A 21,084-nucleotide genomic window follows, 5' to 3' on the forward strand; every position below is an offset into this window, starting at 1 on the left:
TCCCTTTCAGAATTGCCAGGTGGCTGACTATCAGCCTGGACTAGTGTTAATGGCCACTCACGCCGCAGTGGCTCTAGTGTGGCTGTAATGGGTTGGTGACACCATTATATTTATGAGTATGTCAGGAGAAGGGGAATGGCTACTGGGTGTTCGTATGTTCCCCGTTGTATTATTTAAGAGAAGCCATTTGAGATCACAGGCAGAGCAGTGTCTGCTCCCAACAGAAGGGAAAAGACTGGAGGGGAATATTTGCAAAAAGCGCAGTTCAGTAAATATTTTATGCCCAATAATGTTATGGCTTTTGAATGATGCATGCCGGGGAGTTGAAGGGAGGTGAGTGAGGCACATGGAAGGTGGCGTGCATGGTGTCAAGCGTGAAAGGGTTCATGTGCAAGAGGGGAAAGGGAAGCTGCTGGCCTCATGAACAGTGTACTGTGCAGTGGCTGTTTGGGGTGGTGGGGAGTCACAACACGTATTGGGCTGACAAACCCCCCAGTGACACTGCAGAGCTGCCTTTGCACGGGCCTTGGAGGGGCTTGATCTGGTTGGTTTTGTCTGGAAAGGATGAAACTTGCTGACATACTCACCCACCTCCTCCCCCCATTTGGCTTCAGCCCCCCATTCCTCCAGGGCAAGGAAAAGTGCCCCATTTGCACCCAATCCAGGAAAGCTTCAGTGAGCAGGGGCGACTCCCCAGGGACTCTGCAGAGTCTGCAGGCAACATTCAGAGGAAGTTTTACACAGAGAACCTCATTTCCAGTCAGACAAGATGCTCCAGAACAAACCCAGAAGCGGAGCTGTAGGAAGGGCTGGGGTGCCCAGACCGGACCGGGGATCTGCAGCCTGGCTCCTGCAGAGCTGTGGAGCCCTGGGAGGGGCAGGCAGTGAGTGAGGCACCATCCGAATGGAGAGGAGCTCAGGACCTATGAGGGTGAAGCCGTGCAATCCTCCCTATGTTGTGCAAATGTGGGGGAGACATGGGCCCGGGCTCAGTGAGCTGAGCATCCATCCTTAGCACGCAGGGGACACTGGATGCTTTGCTGGGGTTTGATTGTCCTTCCAGAGTGGACGGCAGACAGCAGAGCTCTGAGATAGGGAGGGGAGCGCGTGGGTCAGGGGGCGAAGGGGGGAGAGCACCTCAGAATGTGAGCTAGAGGGGAGAGGGACGATGCTGGGGTGGGAGGGGAAAGAGGCAGGGGAGGGGAGCAAAGAGGAGGAGAAGGGAGGCAGGTACAGGTGTCAGAAGGGTAGAAGGAAAGGGCCAGATGAGGGGAGAGAGGGACTTTTTCTGACCCAGTTACCCTGCTCCTACGGGCAGCCATGCTCATGAAGCCGTGCCAGGAGCTGCATCCACCACCAAGTCCTCTTGGCTGTAGCAGAATGTGCAGCAACGGACCGCCCCTTTGGGTGGGGATGGTCTCCCACCTCCCGAAATGGCCATGCCCTCCCCCAACACACACTGGGGCTCAGGTGCATCCCCCCGTACACTGCTCACCAGAGACATTGACTTGCCTCCAGCCCACGCCGTGTTGCCCTGGGGAGTTGTTCCCAGTGTGTTACAACTTCCGTCCTCTTTCCTGTTCCCGTGCTGGCCCTGGGTTAAGTCAGACCAGCAGGTCTCACTAGCAGAACAGCCCAGCCGCTCCACCCAGGCCTCACACATGCACCCCGCTACTTCCACACATAGATTACATGCCTGCCCTCCAAGTCTTTCCCAGGTCAGAGCCAGCCAATGTTAATGCCCCGGGGAGGCAGAGGAGGCTGCAGATTGGAAATCAACCACCTCATGGATGATTTCTCAAGCAGCCACATGGGGAAGAAAAAAGGCCCTGTGAAAAGGAAAGGTCCTGAAAACTCAGGGCTCTCCATTGAGCCCAGGGATTTGTCACTAGCGAACCCGGCTAAAATACCAGTCCTGTAGCACAGGCTGCTGGCGAAATCTGGGGCTGGAGGAGCTGGGTGCTCCTGCCTGACTCCATACAGCACCTCCTGCTGGCAGAGGCTGGGGCTGGAGTAGCCAGGATGTCCACACAGCCAAGGTGGCTGCTGCATCCTCCTGTTGGACTTGTCATGTCGCCTTTGCCAACACTTCTGCACCTGCAGCACCCCAAGGGCCTGGGATCTCCCCAGAGCAAGTCCTTTTGCTTCACTGTCTCTGGATGACTCCAGCCTAGGCTGGGCTTCAGCAGGGCCATGGAACAGGCACCCCCCCGAAGGGCGAACCATGCTCAGACTGGTGTGCCCCCCACTAGCCACCGTGGAGTCAGAGTGCTCTCCGGAGGAAAGGTGGCTGCCTGCCTGATCTGTAGCTGAACAGTGTCATCTGGTGGGCAGGCTGGGGCACAGCGACAGCGTCCTGTTGGGCTCAATTCTCCCTTGCTCTGCACCTCATCTGATCATTCACCCCAGTGCAAAGTGAGAGGGGTGTGGCCCTGGGGCACGCCCGCTTTGCACAGGTGTCAACGACGCTGCAAGATTGCAAGTCAATGGCGAATCAGGCCCCTAGGTTTGTTTTTGTGCACTCTCTGTCCTTAGCCCGTTTGTGCCTCACTTTGGGTGGGTTTGTGGGGCAAACCTGCCCAGTCCAAACCTTTCACAAGTGCCCATTTTCTTGCCCATGTCAGGGTTCCCCACTCCTTGGCCTGGTCTCTAGATGGGACGAGGAGCAGGAGCTGGCAAACAGGCTCAGTGCTTGCAATGAAAGCAACTTTGCTCACCCTGGGACTCTCAAAGCGGCTGCAGCTCTGCAAATGCCCAAGGCACATTTTGTGGGGGGTAAGACACAACCCCCTGCCTTCCAGGATGAGCTTCAGCCACTGAGAGGCAGCATCCGTGCCTGCACTCTGTCCTGCAGGTGCTAGCAGTCGAGTCCGTGGCTCCCGTGGCTGACTGGGAAGAAGCTGAACAAAGGCTCTCTGAAATGCTTCCTGTTCCTCTCATGGCATTTCTGCTGGGCTTAGTGGAGCTCTTGGTCCCTGTGTATTTCAGACGGGAACTCCTGTGCAGAAAGGCCTCCAAGCCCTGCCTCTTCAGGGATTTTCCTTCCTCTCCAAACCTCCCCAAGGCTGCTTGGCTTGCTCTCTCCCCCGTCAAGTCTCAGGGTACAGGCCGGGTCTGGGGCTGCTCCTGCTTTTTCATTACATGCACTGTCTCTGCTCTGCTGTAGACTTTGAGGTCATCATCTGCAGTTACTTTAATTGCATCCCAATTCCTTGGCCTCCCCTGGGAAGACAAGCAGCTTGAACATCCACAGAGCAGTAATAAAGGTCCCTGGGCAGCAGTGGCTGTGAACAGAATGGGGCGTGTGTTTCACCTGAGAACAGCCTCTTCTAATAAGAGATTCCTCCAGCCAGCCTCAGCACACACTGTGGGTTCAAGTTCACCTCTGCCTCCCAGACAAGCAACAAGTGGCAGGATTTGCTGCTCTCATCCTTCAGCTTCCTGTCCTCCCTGCATTCTGCCAGACCACAAGCCCCTGGGCTCCTGGGGCAGGAGAGTCTGTTCGGCCTTGTTATTTGAGTTTCAAAACTTAAATTCTGTACAATCTTCATGCACAAGTTTGATGTCAAAGGGCAACTTCCAGACAGCCCATTTGACCAGCTCCCACTGGCTCCGCCCAGCTTCCACCAGCCCCACCCAATTCACAGTAGCTCTGCCCAGCTCCTATCAGCTGTGCCCAACTCCCCACCCTCTACCAGGAGGAGGAATCCCAGCACTCAGCACTGGCCATGCCAGCACCAACCCAAAGCAGCCCAGTGGGAGGTGCTGCTGGGCAGGGGAGGGTTCTTAGCTGTCTTAGCTAGATAAAGCAGGTTTAGGGCTTGAGTCTGTGTGTTCCAGGGCTGGAGATATTTAAATTTCACTCATATTCACAAACTTATCCAAACCGGTGGTACTCTGGGGCTTAATGACGTGGCAGGAGCCGAGAGGAGCACTGCGGATGTTTGCCCGCCACGTCCAAGCTGTAGCTGGTTGATGAAAGAGATGGGATTCAGGCAAATGCATTTGGGAGCAGAGCGGGACATCTCTCCCTCTCTGTTTCCTTTGGTCCTGCTCACTCTGCCTCCCTCCTTCATTTCATTCTCCTTTTCCCTCTCCCAGTCACCTTCTCTTCCCCCAATTCCCTGACACCTCTCCCCTGCTCTCTGCTGAGCTGGGCAGCTCCACCTCTTTGTCTGTTAGGACACACTCCATGGAATCGAGGGATTCTGGATGATAAAGTGGGGGGAACTGGAAGGGAACAACCAGTTAGTTCCCTTTAGAACCACCCTCGTGAGAGTGTCTGGTGCCAGCATGTCTGGCTTGGAGGGTTCTGCAAAGCCCAGGGTGGCATGGTATGGTTATTCTGCCTCGGTGTTATTACTCCATGGTGAAGCCAAGGGAGGGGAGGAGATTTCTTAGGGTAGCCTGAGGGAGACATGGCAAATAGGTAAATAATCCCTAATGCTGAGATTTGTCCAACTGTGGAACCCTCTCCCAAGAGAAGCAGTGGAAGCCCCATTGCTAGAGTCCTTTCATGGAGGGGTACTAGGCCCTGGAGACACAGGACCACAGGGAGCCATCCTGAACTCACCTAGGGACAGATGAGGCACCTTTGTGTTTATTGTCCCCTTGTCAGGCAAAACCATTTGCTATTAGTCATTGCTCTTGGCCCAACTACTTCTCAGCTGCATTCAGTTTTATCTTCCTAAAGGCAAAGAATGAGATACATTAATCATAGAATCGTAGGGCTGGAAGGGACCTCGAGAGGTCCTCTAGTCCCGTCGCCTGCACTTGTGGCAGGGCTAAGTATTAAAGCAGCATTAGGGCCATGAAAACTATGGGGCAGGGCACACGCAGCCTGTTTCTGTCCTCTAACAAAGCATGGAGGTTTCACAGCAGCCACTAACCCCACATTGGAACAAATGGGGCAAGTCTATCGGGGTTCCACAGTGGGAGGAATGAGAGGGCCGTTCAGCACATGTATTTCATGGGCCGTCAGTCAGAGCAAAGACTGGGAAATAAGGGCCCGCGAGACACAATTTCGAGTTTCCCATCTTTCAAGTACTTAAAATAGCACCATCACGTTGCATCTCTATATTTGTCTACATTTAATGTCCTTTTTCACTAAAAGAAACATGCCCCCAAACTGTATCTGACTGAGAGCACATTGGAATAAATGGGCTTCCTCTGACACCCCCATTCCTCAGCAAGCCCGGGGTAAGTGCTGAGCTTAGTCCAGCAGGGGTTTCTCTGCCCCTTGGAAATGCTGGTACCTTGTGAGGGAAGACAGCAGCCTGACCATGCCCAGCACAGTGCTCGGCTCTACTTGCTCAGAAGCAACCCCGGGGTTTAACTCCTGGCTATCGCACAGGTGGACATAAAAACCAAAAGGTAACCTATGGGCTGAGAACAAGTCAAGCACATTCCTGCCCCAAGAGTTACTGAACTATCTCTGAGACTAACCAATTTATTTGAGCATAAGCTTTCGTGAGCTACAGCTCACTTCATCGGCTTACGCTCAAATAAATGTGTTAGTCTCTAAGGTGCCACAAGTCCTCCTGTTCTTTTTGCGAATACAGACTAACCCGGCTGTTACTCTGAAACCTGAACTATCTCTAAGTGCCTGGAAACAGGGGCTTGGCCTGAGAGCGAGTGCAAAGGCACCTTTCGGACAAGGGGGGTTCTGAGAGGCCCCTGGCTTGCCCATCATTATTGTTATGATTCATTTGACAGTAGTAGCTCACCCAGGTCCCGTAGTTCTGAGTGGTGTACAAATGCAGGTCCAGAGACAGGCCTCGCCCTGAAGGGCTTGCCATCACAATAGACAAAGCGGGGAGGGAAAACAAAGGCACAGGTTGGGAAGCGATTTGTCCAGGGTCACTCAGCAAGTCAGTGAAAGCATTTGGACGAGGACCCAGGTCACCTGGTGCCCAGCCCCCCTTCAATGATGCTGTCTTCCCACTGTACTGGATTACTTCAATGGCCCATCTATTCTGCTGTCCTGCAGCTGATGCCCGATGTTTCCGAGGCATATGATCACTCCCAGAGGTCTTCGCTTCCGTCCACACTGACTCCTTCTCTGATTACTTTAGAACTAAATATTGGCCATGGCTGGGACGGGGAAGGGAGTTGATGCACAGATGCTCCCTCCCCCGCCCCTTTCAGGCAGCTGACAGCCAGGATGGTGCTAGCAGGGAGCAGAACCTGCTATCCACAGTGGGACTGGAGTGTTCAAGGTCAGAGTGGGGGGAGGATGGGCCCCGAGGTCTCCATAAACCTAATACACCCACAATCTGGGCCTGCAGGCTTTAAGATTAGCCAAGATAAATTGGAGTTAATTCTGCCCCTCAGCCTTATCAATCAGACTTTCCCCATTTAGAGTGGGCCAAAGGTAGCATTCCTTATCTGCCCCTGAAGCTCCCCAGATATTGAATCTCTGAATAAGCTTTTGAAAAACACCATTATCACATGCTCCCTAGCCCACCAAGGCCGAGGTCCCAGGTCACTCCTTCCCTGATGCTGTAATCCCCAAGATAAGGGATTAGAATTCCCCCAGGTGACAGCTGTCAGCTGCCCATTGGCTCAGTCACGCAATAGCGCTGCAAATATTTTGGCTTCTTTCTCAGGCTGATAAGCGATATTGCCCTGTAGCATGTGAGTCCCAGTAAGCTGTTAGTACCACCCAGGCTCCTGCTTGCTCATAGGCAAGAACAGCGTGAAATCTCTGATGGCTGAGGGTGGAAGCCCAGGAACAGGAAAGCGTCATTAAAACGACTTACAAACTGTCCGAGGGCACGTCTACAGCACAGCGCAAGCCCAGGATTTGCGGGGCTTGAGTCTGTGCACCCTGGGTTTGAAAGCATCTGCACTCATCAGTGACCCTAAGTTAAGAATTTTTGAGCCCAGGCCCCATCCTGGTGCTCCAGTGTCCACGCTGCAGTGTGCAGACCATGTCCAACTAACCGTATTCCAGACTACCCGACACCGTCCTGAAATGGGGCTTCTCTGGGCCTTTGGTCCAGGTACAGTGTGGGGAAAGTGACTGTCCACCCCCCGCAACACAGGAAGTTTTCGCAGCCGCCAACATTTCTTGCCAAGCCATCATTTTGGTCGGCATGCGCCCAGCAACTGGAGCCAGCAGCAGGAAGGAGTCACCTTTGAAGAACGTCTCTGCTTGGGCTTTGCTCCTCTTTCAGGAAATGGGCAGAACTTCCATGAGATGCCGGTGGACATTTCAGCCATGTTTTCTGACCCACCCACGGCACCTGGTGGAGCGAATGCCAGAACACGAGGACGATACAGACATGGAAGTTTCACACAGACTGATGCTACGCGTGAGTCTCAGTATAGCCAGGCATTTCTGAAGCAGGGCCACAAGCACAGGCCGCTGGGATCACAGTATCATGCAGAGCTGGGCTGACCAAGAGTGGGTCTACAACTTCTGCATGCCTGAAGCTCTGTACGCAGCTTTCCATGCCCCTGCAGTGCCACAATACACACAGACGGTAGCCACGCTAGTCCAGAAGCGAGCTGCTGTAATGGTCTGGATGCTGGCTACCCCAGCCTGTTACAGCTCCATTGCCAATTCATTTGGTGTTGGAAAGCCACCTGTGGATGAAATGGTGGGGGTGGTTTCTGAGGCAATCAGGCATGTGGTTTACCCCAAGGTTATGCAGGCCCTTGTGGACCACAGAGGCTGAGTTATGGATGCCAACGTGGGCTGTACTGGCTAAGTACACTATGCCAGGGTTTTCCACTGGTGGGGAGGCTACAGTCATGGAAAGGCTAGGAAAATACTCAGACCAAATGACATTGTCATACTGCAGTTACAATCCCCACTGTTATTCTGGAAGGCTCCTCACTTATGAAAACCTATCCTGATGGCAAAGGACCTGGCAAAAGGTTTAATTGCACTCTCAGCAGAATGGTGAGTGAATGTGCATTTGGCAGACTGAAATCCCAGGGGTGCTGTTTACAACATCAATGGTGTCTGCATTATTGTGGCTTGCTGCGCTCTTCACAAGCTTTGTGAAACCAGAGGTGAGCCGTTTGCTTGTGCATTGACCTACATGACAGTAATGGCCTGCTGAACCCGTCCGTGGGTTCATATCGGAACGTGCACCAATCACAGCCGGAGCAGGATGCACCAGGCAACAGAACTCAGGGATGCTGCATGTTCCCACATTATGGGCTTGCAGGGACCCACAGCAGAGGGAGAGCTATGAATGGTGTAGAGCCCCACTGCCAGTCAATGAGGTACGGTCACACCATGCCAGGAACTGGGGGGCAGGGTATTTTGGATGCCATGGCAGTGGAATGGAGTCGGAACTGGGCATTTCCATTGCTGACTGATGTACAGAGATGAGAAGCTGTTTGGACACACCTTGCCCTTTGTGCTTTCCGTTGTGTTTGTCTTTGTTATTCAAAGCACACACTGTAAAAGGTGTGCCACAGTGACAGCAATAAACTTTCTTAACAAAAAGCAAACCCTTTATTTGTCTTCCAAAACCAGACCCCTGCTCTGGCGGTGGCCACACGCCCTCAGGCTGTTGGTGGCAGGACCCTTCTCCCCAGCATCGGCGCCCCATCAGGGTCACGTTCCCCCTGCTCCGAGTGCCATCTTCCAGGCCCTCTTGTCTGGCGCCATCTCCCTATGCCGGGCCCTCTGCCCAGAGCTTCCTCGCTCTCCCAGTCACTCGCAGCTCCAGTACTATGTGTGGCATGGCTGGCATCTGCTACCCCAGCTCTGGGCCCGCAGCTCCCCTGCAGCTCAGCCCTGGCTCCCTGTTGGTGCAGCTGGTCTGTGCTGCTCTGGCTCCAGCTCCAACTCCTCTGGCTCAGTGCGGCTGCTTTGGTTCTAGCCCAGCTCTGCCTTGTGGACTGCTTCTGCAGCCCCTCTGACTCTGGATGCTGCTCTCCCCTTAGCTCTGCCCCAGGCTCCTGGCTCCCTCATCCACTTGCCTGCCCTGTCAATCGGGCTGACCTGGAGCGATGGCCTCTCCCCATTGGCCCTGGGACCTGTCCATCTCAAGATCCTGATTTCTGTGTGCTCTTCCTCTTTCTTTTGGTACTGGGAGATGGCCAACCTAAAGAAACCCCGCTAAGTGTCAGTGAGGGGCCAGCAACCCCCCGCCGCATGTATATGTTCAGAGCCAGTTGGTTTTGCTTCCATATGTTAAGTAGTGAGGTGCTCCGATAGTAGGGTGATGGGTGGCCATATCAAACCCTGCGGTAGATAGCATATGGTCACCTCTTGTCCTGACACGGAGTTCTTTTGGGATACAAGGGATGTATCCATATTAGGGTGTGAAGAGAGACCAGGCAGCTGCAGACTAGATGGTGTCTGCAAAACAAGAGAATGAGATCACTGTGGGCTAGAAAGGACAGATCATGGCTGTGAAGGTCTCAGAGGCATCACTCCATCAGTACAGGCGGCAACTGAGGAAACGTAAGGGGAAGGGAGGGAGGCATCATAAACTCATGGATTAATGGAAGCCCCTGGGTTTGAGTCATGTTTCATGCTGGTACATTACTTATACAATACCTACCACACATGATCTCATAGGATACTTGGTGTCAGCAAGGGGGCTAGGAGCCATAGATCTGAACCTCGCTGGTATGGAAAAGAGACAACCCCCTGAGAGCGGATAACTCACCAACAGGGGAGAAAACCAAAGGGAAGAACCCAGGACCCAGAATCTACCATGGAATCAGAGAGCCATGACAAATTGCTTTTAGCCTGCAACTGAAAAGCCAGACTCAGCAGCCCAGAAGTGAAGCAATCAGGAGGAACCTGAACCCAGTGAATGAGGAGGGATGGGGTAAACACACAAAGGTCGATAACTCCCCAGGGACACTGCATGATGTTAAACCCACTTTATGTAATCCCGTTAAAACATTAATCCCTGGTTTGCTGCAAAGTGAGTCAGCAACAACAATAATCCTCCAAAGCAGTAATAAAATGCAATGCAATTGACCAAGTGGAGGTTTGATATCATAAAGCTCAGTAGTGCTGAAGGTTGCAGTCAGGGATTAGCAGATACCAGATGGATCATCCTCTTGATGGCTATCAGCGGTGGAACGGGGAGGAGGCTCAGAGACTGTGCTGTTTGATACATTCCCATGATGATGATAAAGACAATGGAAGCCATGCTGTGGTGTTGCCAGTGGGGCAGTGAGAAACAGAAGCGATGCTCACACCACCATGGTTCCATCATTTCCCCCAACAGTGGGGAGCAGCACAGGCTCCCAGGGCTCTGTCATAGTTTAATTCTCAGGTCAGGATGTCCCACTTTGGTGCAAAGCAAATCTGTCCACATCAGTCTCTCCCAGGGTCCATTCTCAGGCATGCTGCAGCTCTGCTGGGTTTGGTGCATGGACAGCCAGCAGGCCTTTCCTGAACCAGGTCGTGCAATCCCATGTGACATCGAGCAGTGTGTTTCAGACACACTGCATGTCTCCAGGATGTTTTGCAAGTGAAACAAATAGTGGAGGGAGAGAAAGCTGAAGGAGGTGCAGGAGAGAGAACGACACTCTCAACTGGGATGTAAAGTTAGGTGGCTGGTTAGCAGCAGGTTGCCCCAGATGCCAGAACCTGCTGCAGAGAAAGCTCTTGCACCTGCAGTGAGGACTGTGTGGAGAGACGGAGAAGCAGCCAGTGCTAGATGAACAGAGGAAGCAGAGAGGAGAAGCGGCTGGGCAAGGCCATGGATGGTTCAAAAACAAGGGGACAGTGTTGAACTAGATCCTGAAATGAAGTGGGGGGACCAGGGGAGTTTGAAGATCATAGGAATAAGAGATGGAAAAGACCCCTGAGGCCATCCAGCCCCACTCCTCTCCTCAGGGTGGAAGCGGGATTGCTGCCCGCAGCACATTGGCCATTCCTATGTGCAGTCTAGTTTTAAGGGTCCCATGAGACATGTGCCCTGGGAGATGATTCCTCATCATATTAGAGCAGGGCTCAGTGTGTGTTTCCTGCTCCAAGGCACGGGTATTTCAAGACAGGATGACGTGGTCCCTCTCTGCAAATGGGATAGGAAGCTATTGAACTGTGCACATGGGGAGCTGGGACGAGGGGCCAAGAGCTGGGCTCTTCAGAACCAAGACACTGGAGAAGAGGGAAAGTTTGTCTTTAAAAGCGGGACATGGGTACAATTAAGTTCATCCTGGGTGTGATATTTAGAGCCCACGTAAAGGGCCCATGGCACTGCAGGGTCCCTGGGCTGAAAGACCTTCTCTTCACCAGTGTATCGCTCCAAGGGGAAGTATTAAGGAGTCTGTCGGAATACAAACTCTGCCTCTTCTGGTGTTTCTGAGTCACTGATCACCCCGTGTGGTGAGGGTGGATGGACAGCCCACAAAAAGAGAGAAAAAATGCCTTTAAAAGCCATGTGGCACCCCGGCCTCTGGGTCAAGTGTGGGAGAGCTCATGGGGTGGCAGACTGTCCAGGTCTGAACAGCTTCCTCTTCCCTGTTGGTTTATCTCAGCTCCAGCCTGGTGAACCCCTTCCAGCCACACTTTACTGTCCCCAGGTATAGTGCAGACACTCACAGCCAGGGCCCCTGGCCATGCAGGAACTTGGTACCCCCAGAGCAACAGGGACTGCAATGCACTAAGTCTGACTCCTTCGCTCAGGACCTGTCTGTCTCAGACCCCAGCGTGACACTACACCCCATATTCATCCTAGTAATAGTATTAGGATATGAATATGGCATAATTATGATGCATTTTGTATAAGATGAGTCATGTGAGGTGTCATTGGAAAAGTTATGATTTGCTGAATATGATTATCCTATTTGTATGCATGTATCATTAAAATTGACTGTGGATCTGTATTTCAGATGGGCTTACTCTGGAAAACACCCCCAGCCGGCTGTTCAGAAGCCAGACAGTGCTAATGGCTCATCAACAAAGACAATGGGCTGTGAAGTAGCTTAGGCTTCCTGTGGACCTTTCGGCCTGCCTGTCAGTAATGGCTGCTATGACTCTCCAAGGGCATGGGGCTAGGACTCTGGACTCCATTTTGGGTACCTGTATTTTTCTGGGACCTGTAACAAAGGGTTCCCGCTATATGTGAACACTCTATAAGGCCAGGAATGACCTCATCTGGGGTGCTTCACTCCTCCACAGCTCAACACCTGAGCGAAGATCTGAAAGAAAGAGACTTGAAATGGGGGAGGGGCTTAGCAAAAGTTAAGCTGTGAGCCAGAGGCAGGCCCTGCTCACACATGTTGGCAAGAAGGCGGCTGCTAATTGCACCTGTACACATCTCCAAAGGGTATCAAGAACTAAGAGGATGCGCATGTGCTAGGATGGCACCAAAACAGAAACTATTACTGTGCTTCGTTTGACAATAAACCTAGCCGGGTGCCTTCGTGCCCTACCAGAGTCTGTGGTCATTGGGGGTTCTCTGGGGGTCTGCTGTGTCCCCCATCTGCGCAGAGCCAGGGCAGCATGCAGAGAGAACACGCACACGCAGCCAACTGTTATCAACGTTGAAGAGAGCAGAGCACCACGCTGGTGACATCTGACACCAGGAACGCAGCCCAACAATTGCAGGATAAGATAGGGCTATGAACTTAGCACCCTGCTTCTCCTTATTAGCACTGGTTCCGTGCAATTTGTTTTAGTCTCTCCACGCAGGGGCAGGAAGATGTTTACTTCCTTGGGGCTGGTGCTTGCTGTCCTCTCGCTAGGAGCCTGTGCCCCTCTGCAGGACAGAGGAAACCGCAACAAACTCCTGCTGGTCTCCTTCGATGGCTTTCGCTGGAACTACGACCAGGATGTGGAGACACCCAATCTGGATGCCATGGCAAGAGATGGGGTGAAGGCACGTTACATGACTCCTGCCTTCATCACCTTGACCAGCCCATGCCACTTCACCCTGGTGACTGGTAAGCTCCTTTAAATCCCCTTAGGCAGAGATGGGGAGCCAGCTAGGGGAGGGGCATGATCAAAACCCCCAGCACAGAAGGATTCCTTTGTTTTGTCCTTCTCATGCACTGAGGACACATCCAACTTGCACCAATGGCACCCCTGCTGTGACCTCTGCCCCCACTTCACAGCATCCCCAAGGCTGCTCCTGCCTATTTGTTCAGCCTTCAGCAAATGGCCTAACTGCACTCACCCAACGTTTCTTTGCTGGCCTCTTGGGCGGACACGGAAGATGGATTTTACTGCACTTAAAGGCAAGGTAGCTGCTCAGCTCCCACTGCAGTGGCCCTGGTGTCCCAGCCGCGCCAGTTCTGTGGCCATGTCAGTGCGCTGGGTGGCATCTGATTGCAGAAACCCCCAAAGGCCCCATGGGGATGGCGACTGTACAAAACACAGCGGGAGACCTGACCCGTGCCGTCAAGGCCTTCCAGTCCAAGGCCAAGCCGCTGAAGGAAAAGGAAGGGAGCAAGCAAAGGGACCTGAATGCTGGAGGCATGGGGCTTGTTTTTCCCATCTCCCATAGGTTTGCTTTATTTTTATTGCAAAAATGTAGTTGTAGTTTTTGTGGGGGGTGCGCTCAGAGCTGAGGTCAGGGAGAGGAAGGGATTATCACAGCAGGAGAGCAGAGTGGTAACGAGAGAGGGAAGGGGGATGCAGGGCAGCCAAGAGGAGCAGTGGCAGGAGGTAGGTGAAGGGGATTAAACCCAACAGCAGTACAGCAAATGCCAAACAAGCTGCGGGGTCGAGAGTGGTGGTGCAGGAGGCTCCGAAGGCTCCACCCACTGCTACTGTTTGCTCTGTAGTGGGTGGGGAGGGCCCTGGGCCCTGGGCTAGTCCTTCTGCGTCTGGGGCAGGGCAGAGGGGTCTGGGAGGCATTCCCTGTGAGAAGCTCCCTCTGCATATCTCTGCCTACCCTCTGCTCCTGGTGAGGTTTGCTTTCAGGTTGGTGAATTGCTAGGCTTAGGGGTGGGAGGACAGAGAGAGCGAGACAGAAGGGGGTGGGGTATCAGCCTGGCATTGACCAGTTGCTCATCTGTAGCCTCCTACATGAACCGGCCTCCCACCTGTGCCAGATGTGGCAATTTCCTGCAATATTCCTGAAAACCCTTATTGAGCTAAGTATCAGTATCTTTGGGGGTCCATTACATTAAAAGCAACATGTAAGTATAATTGCGGACTGGGATTATATGTAACCGCTCAGGGTGGAGAGATGTGACGGGAGGCATGGCAGTTCCAAAGACTCTATTAAAAATGGGCGGGATCAGACAGGACTTTGGGGACAATACAGGTAAGTCAGAAGGGGGGGAAGACCTAGGGGGAGATCGCTACAAATTCCCCACCGCTGGTTGTGCAAAACCCTGCCTTTTGGCGCTCCGCCCTGAGGAGAGGGCTGTGTCAGCTAATTACCTGTTCCCAGAGATCAAAGCACTGAGTTGTATCAAGAAATGGATGAACTGCCCAGGTGGCGGTTATGGTTCTGAGTCTGAAACAGAGATAAATTTGTGACCAGGGGGAAAAGCCAGCTGTGGGTTTTGAAGGACTGACACCTACCAGAGCCAGGGTTGGACTTGAGGTGACCTCTGGTAAGCTTTTTAGCATGCACGTAGGTTCTTTCTTTGGGTTTAATGTGTTCCCTGTAATGCTTTCGCCTTGGGGATAAATGTGCTTGCTTAGAACCGTGGGTAACTCGCAGCTGCTGGTAAGACACTTCATCGCCTTTGGAGAGGCAGCAAAGTGAAGGCGCTGGCCGCTAGGCAGTCTGGCTTGCTGGGAGTTGCAGGGTGAGGCAGGAGATTGCACGGCCTTAAAAATCCCGATCAGCAGGGAAAGAGATTCAGGTCTCCACCCAAGAGAGGTGGCAACTGGGAGATGGAAACCTTTAAGTGGGTGTCCCTGGTGGAGGCGAATACAGGTGCAATTACCCTGAACCTGCCTCCACCCCTACCTCTCTCTGTCTCTCTCCTGGCAGGGAGGTACACAGAGAATCACGGCGTGATTCACAACATGTGGTACAACACCAGCACCGGCCAGAAGTTACCCTTTTACAGTACACAGGGGGTCTCCAAGTGGTGGGACAACGGCAGCCTGCCCATCTGGATCACAGCACAGAGACAGGTCGGTGGCTGCAGCCTCCTTCTCAGGCTCACGCTCCTCCCTGGCATTCCTGAGAATAACCAGCAGCACTTTGTCCTCCCCTTGCACCTTCCCTGCACGAGGCTCAGAGGCACTCCTCAGACAGCCCCCTGCACAGGGAGGGAAGCAGTATCCCCAGGCTACAGACTGGGAACAGGGGCACACAGTGAATTAGGGACAGAGCCGGGACTAGAACCCAGGACTCCAGACTCAGAGTCCTGTGCACCATCCATCAGACCATCCACACACACACTCACACTGTTACTGACCCACAAGGGAGTGGGAGACTCCAAACAGTTACTTAGAACCTTTGAGAACTTCACAGCTCCTGAATGTTAGTGGCCACCTTTTGAAAAGGCCTCCAGAAATGCACCCAGCATGTGTGCCAACATGCCTGCTTGCACGCTCAGAAATCTGTGCGCTTACCACCAGGGCAAAATGTGCCTAACTGTCCAGTTCCACCCAATTTGCACGCACACACGCACAGGTCTGAGGGATACAGGCAGGTATATCTGCCATCTTGCCAGCACAGTTCAGCAGCCCTTTGGAAATGTGGCCCGAGAAGTTTGAGTTTCATCACCAGTCCAGATGAGTGAAATCATTATTCCAGTTTTGTGCTGCTTGCATTGCCACAACGTGTATAATATTCCACTGGACTGTAACACTTTCATTCACTCCAGTGAACCCTCTGCTGCCCCGTTTTCAGAAGATGGTTATTCTTGGTGCTATGCCCAGCAACAACATCCAAAGAGAGAACCTCAGTTTTTCACTTGGGATTTCACAGGGTCTAGTTCAGTCACATTTCAGGAAGGGAAGGCAGAATCCTTGATGTTACTCACCAAGCTTTTAGCCCCACTTAGCAATGGATGTTGTATTTTTTAAACACATTGCAAATATCCTACAGTAAATGTGAGTTAAAAATGCCAGAATGTTGAAAGCAGAGGGAAATCCATCTAATTAGACAACAAGGGGGACATCTGAATTATCCAAGTAACTCACCTAAACAAAGCTTTTCCAAACTTTACTAACATCACCGGGTGCCTTTGCAGCTTAAGTGAAGCATGCTCATACGGCTTGGGTGAAATTCACCATTGGCAGAGAGACAGCACAAAAAGTCTATGCACCACTTAAAACCACAAGGCCCATGCACCATTTCAGTCCCGCTTGAGTCCCTAGAAGGCCACTTAAATCCCGTTTGAGGGCTCAAGTGGGACTTAAGTCGTCTGGAATTGGTGCATAGACATTGTGGTGGCCCACAGCATTTCACCCTCAGGGCCCCCTCTAGTTATTGCATAACTGGTAAACTCACAATTTAGTGTGATTTTAAAAATATCCAAACAACATAAAAACCCAAGACATGACTTGACATTTCCTGGCTGCAATTGTGTGTGGCAGGCAAAGAGCAATCTGTGACCCATCACAGCCACAGCCACGTTAGCACCTCTCACTGCCATTGCCAGGCCAGTTAGACCACACACGTCCCGCCCCAACAAAGTGGCTGCAACAATTGTGATCTTTCTGTTACAAATAGCAGAAAAGTCAATCACTTTAAGAGGTAAATTTCTGTCCCATTAATGCAGCTCTCCAGGTTATCCACATCTTATATAAGAAGCTGCAGCTGGATTATGAAAATTGGAAACTATACCTTAAGCCTGCAATATAGTGTTTAAAGGCCAGGCCTCATTTCCTCAGAGCCCTGTCCAGCCACTTTTGGGTGGCAGCATTAGGATGTGATCTTGTATCCATGGAAAAATTCCCACTGACTTCAGTGGACTTTGGATCAAGACCTAAGGCAGGGCTCAAATATTCTACTTCAGAAGAGCCCTTTTAGACTCCTACAATCATACCGGGCTAGAAGGGACCACAAGGAGTCATCTAGTCCATCCCCCACTCCGCCCCGACATGTACGACCATGTATACCTTGTCCAGCTCCAGCCATGTGGCTCAGTGGTTATGCACGTGCTGAAGTGCTTTACTGGAGAGGGGCCAGAGAACCCAGGGGGTACACAAATACACCACTAATTATCAAGTTTCAGCATAGTATTACTAACATCCGTGGGGAAAAGCTCAGAGCAGAGGAATGTTGGGATGGGAGTGTTTCAGACTAATCACTCTTCTAAAGGGCAAATAAGGAAAACCTTACTAGAGACACAGGGAGAGGCATAAGGGGAGGTGGGTGGTTGGGGGGAAGGAAGGGATACACGGGTGGTTGGACAGACTGAAGTGAGTAACTGGGGGTAGTTTCTGGCCTGAAATGTCATTCTGGCTAACAGGGCTTAAAGACGGGCTCCCTCTTCTTCCCTGGGGGGAGAGCAACCTACCAAGGTGAGCAGGTGAATGTGAAGAAAGTGGAGTCCCTTTTCCACAATTACAGCAATGAAACTGAGTGGATGCAGAACATTGACACTGTCATGAACTGGTTCGTAGAAGACAATCTAGACTTAGTCACTCTCTACTTTGGGGAGCCAGACTCCACGGGACACAAGTATGGCCCTGAATCCCAAGAGAGGAAAAACATGGTCAGGCAGGTGGATCGAGCTGTCGGCTACCTAAGGAAATGCATCAAGGATAAAGGCTTGGAGTCGACACTCAATCTGATCATCACATCTGACCACGGGATGGACACGGTCATAAAGAAGAATGAAATTTACCTCCGCACAGTGCAGAACTTCTCCTTCCAGGACATCCGGTTTGAACTCTTGGATTACGGACCAAATGGGCTACTGGTGCCAAAAGAAGGTAAACTAGACCAGGTGTACCAGGTCCTGAAAAACGCCCACCCGAAGCTCCATGTCTACAAAAAGGAAGAGTTCCCCAAGAGATTCCACTATGCAAACAACACCAGGATCACTCCCCTGATGATGTACAGTGACCCAGGATATGTGATCCATGGGGTAAGCTGCAGACTCATTCTATTGTCTAAACTTGGACTTGCCTTTCTCACCCTCTTTCCTTATTGTGCAGCTGCATCGATCTCCTGTTTGTGGCTCCAGATCTGCTCCCCTCCCTGAAAACAGAAAGAGGAACACAGATGTACAATCCAGCTTCTAGTGAAATTAACTTGCCCACTGTGTTAGAAAGCAGAGTCTTCTCTCCCTGTCTTCTCCCCTGTCCCTCTCCCTGAGTAAAAATTAAGGGGCTTGAAGGTTTGGGTCCTCACTGACACTTCTCTTCCCTGCAGAGACTCAAGGTCCAATTTAACAAGGGGGAGCATGGCTTTGACAATGAAGATATGAACATGAAAACCATCTTCCGGGCTGTGGGACCAGCCTTCAAGAAGGGGTTGGAGGTGGAGCCGTTTGAGAGCGTGAATATCTATGCCCTCCTCTGCAACCTGCTGGGGATCACACCTGAGCCACATGACGGGTCCCTGAGCATCATGCAGCCCATGCTGTCTGGTTAGTCCAATCCTGGGGCAGGTGACCAACTCCTCTCGCATTCAGCACGGTGCTCGGGGAGCTTGGGGCTCATAGGCGCTGGGACTAGAGGTGCAGGGATGCTGCAGCACCCCCTGGTTTTATGTGGGTCCTGGCTGCTGGCCCCGCACCCACCCCCAGCTGCAGCCCCAGACTCAGCCCCCTTACCCCTGTCCGGATCCCCCCTCCCAGAGACACAGTCCTGCTTCCAGCCCCAGCTCAGGGGTAAGGGGCGAACAGGTGTAAGGGGGCTGGCTTTCAGCATCCCCACTATTACAGTGTTCCAGTGCTCTCCAGGGTAACCAGAGGGTGCCCCTGTCTCTGTGGGGGGACTCACTTGCATCCCTGTTTCTTAGGGGCAGGCACTGTGTAAGATTAAGCCATTCCAAAGGCACATTATCCAGCTGCTTTCCAAGGCACCTCCTGGTTTGTGGGCTGGAGAAACCAGCTACTGTTGGATTCTTGTTGGAACATTGACACCTAGTGGCAAAACACCTTCATTGCCATTTCTTATTCCTTCTCTCATTCCCCACCCGCATCTCTCCTCCCGCAGGCAAGAAGTGTCTCTCTGAGAAATCTGCCCTGGGCACTCCTTTCATTAGCAGGAAGGACTTGCCAGAATTCCTTCCTCTGGGAACTGAGCACGCTCCCCCCATTTGTGTGAATGATGGGTAAACAGGCAGCAGGCTGAAAACCTGGCATCTTGCAGTGCTGTACATGCATTCCTCTGCGCGTGCCAGGCGAACAGGCCTTGATTACACTAAAGACATTCACCATTTTTTGGGCAGAGGTGCTCTGAGCAGGGTTAGACATGACACAGTGGTTAAACACACCCACATGTGGAGTCTACTCTAGGGAAGTGGTGGATTCTCCATCTCTTGGAGATTTCAGATCCAAACTGGATGCCTTCTGGAAGATGCTTTAGCCAAATACAAGTTATTGAGCTCAACTCTGGGGTAACAGGGTGCAATGTAATGGCCTGTGATATACAGGAGGTCAGACTAGATGAGCTAGGAATCCCTTCTGGCCTTAGACTTTATGAAACTCGTATTTCCACTGCCGATCTCCCCAGCACAGCTGCACGGGTACAGAAACACTCTGGAATTTTCCCCAACTAGAAACACTCATTAAAATCGGACCTATGAAGAGCTCAATGATACCTACATAACAAGCGTAACAGAGCCATAGTGAACATTGCCAGGCTTATGTAGACCCTCTAATTGTGCAACTAAGTTAGCTTCATAGTTAACCACTGCAGCCTCTGAACTGCACCTAAGGACGGCTGTACTGAGGGCTGCAAGCAACTGGATAGCACATGGGCTGCTGATTAGTAGTTCAAATATATACCTGAGAGGGAAGAGAATTTCTCATATACACGTCTACATCACTCTGTAAAGATAGCCTGGACCATTCTGACAATCAAATTAGTGCAGGAAGTGAACCACCAGGACAGAAACGTGTGTACCACATTGTACTACAGGTGCCCAAAACCCTATGATATTTAATCATGTTATTTGAGATAGCATATGGACCTCCATAATTAAATACCCTGCCATACTCAAGGCACAGAGTGATCCCACTGAGCGGGCTGGGCAGTTCAGACCCCTCAGTGCTATTGTACCTGGCTCGCTGCAGACCTAGGGAGAGGTTACTGCACTAGTTGTCTCAAAATTTCTGTTGTTAACCCCTATGTTAAGCAAAAAAATTGAAAGCTGAGAGTATAGTTGGATAGGTTAACAATATTGCTGGGTGGGTTGAGGGAACCCACCCAGCTGAGAGTATAGTTGGATAGGTTAACAATATTGCTGGGTGGGTTGAGGGAACCCACCCAGCTGAGAGTATAGTTGGATAGGTTAACAATATTGCTGGGTGGGTTGAGGGAACCATTGCTGTGGCCCCTTGTAGCATGTAGTAATTTAGAAAGTTTAGTGTCCTTTTTCTTTTGTAGAGAAGCAAAGTGTGCGTTGTAAATGGCTTGTCTAGTTTTAGTAAAGTCCAGCCACGAGGAAGTTTGTGTGGAAGGCTGTTTTTTTATGAGAGTATCCATTTTTGAGAGCTCATTCTTTATCTTGCCCTGTTTGTTGTAGAGGATGTTGATCAGGTGGCTCAGCAGTTTCTAGGATCTGGTGCTCTCTCCACTTGCCCCAAGAAGCTGCAGCTGGTGGTGGGAATTGCCATGGTGCTGGGACTCTGGTTCGGGATATACTAATGCCCTGCTATGCAGAGGTGAGTAGCTCGTTCTAACGATGCCAAGAAAAGTGGTGGAACAGCTGGCTGGCCAGCCCCCTGGGCGCCCTGCTCTTTCTCTCCCTTTTGCCATAGACCAGCTGGTTCTAACAGGGACAACTCCCCAGTCCTCTCCTCCCTCCACAAAGCTCTGGCTATGCCATCGCCGGTTGCTGCACTCGGTGGAGTCGCCCTGTAGGTTGTTACTTTCTGCCACGGTTGTTTACTGCCCTGCTCAGTGTTGCACCATCCCGAGAGCCTTGCCCGGCTCATTCACTCTTTAGGAGCTAGGGCTGAACCTGCCTCCAGATAGACTCCCTTGCCAGACCTGACCAGAGCCAGGGTGTGTGTGAGTGGGGCTGGGAGGAAATGTGTGTGTTGTAGGTCACGTTA

At 51.9% G+C, this 21,084-nt stretch overlaps 1 protein-coding gene across 1 annotated transcript; it reads left to right on the forward strand.

Moving 5' to 3' along the window:
* The first annotated feature begins 308 nt into the window (after positions 1–308).
* ENPP7 (ectonucleotide pyrophosphatase/phosphodiesterase 7) lies at positions 309–20,674 on the forward strand. The gene is made up of 9 exons (XM_073311389.1): positions 309–333; positions 7,179–7,316; positions 8,908–9,049; positions 11,495–11,514; positions 12,679–12,876; positions 14,886–15,031; positions 17,323–17,943; positions 18,231–18,447; positions 20,553–20,674. The coding sequence occupies exons 1-9, from the start codon at positions 309–311 to the stop codon at positions 20,672–20,674; spliced, it is 1,629 nt and encodes a 542-aa protein (XP_073167490.1).
* The last annotated feature ends 410 nt before the right edge of the window (positions 20,675–21,084 follow it).

Source organism: Lepidochelys kempii, chromosome 14, assembly GCF_965140265.1.
Source record: "Lepidochelys kempii isolate rLepKem1 chromosome 14, rLepKem1.hap2, whole genome shotgun sequence".
Classification (NCBI taxonomy): Eukaryota; Metazoa; Chordata; order Testudines; family Cheloniidae; genus Lepidochelys; species Lepidochelys kempii.

Bases quoted from the DNA above. Each gene is read 5' to 3' on its own strand.
- ENPP7 (XM_073311389.1), top strand. From the start codon at position 309: ATGCATGCCGGGGAGTTGAAGGGAG. The intron at 12,877-14,885 runs GTAAGCTCCTTT...CTCTCCTGGCAG, and splicing joins CCACTTCACCCTGGTGACTG to GGAGGTACACAGAGAATCAC. The intron at 15,032-17,322 runs GTCGGTGGCTGC...TCTGGCTAACAG, and splicing joins GGATCACAGCACAGAGACAG to GGCTTAAAGACGGGCTCCCT.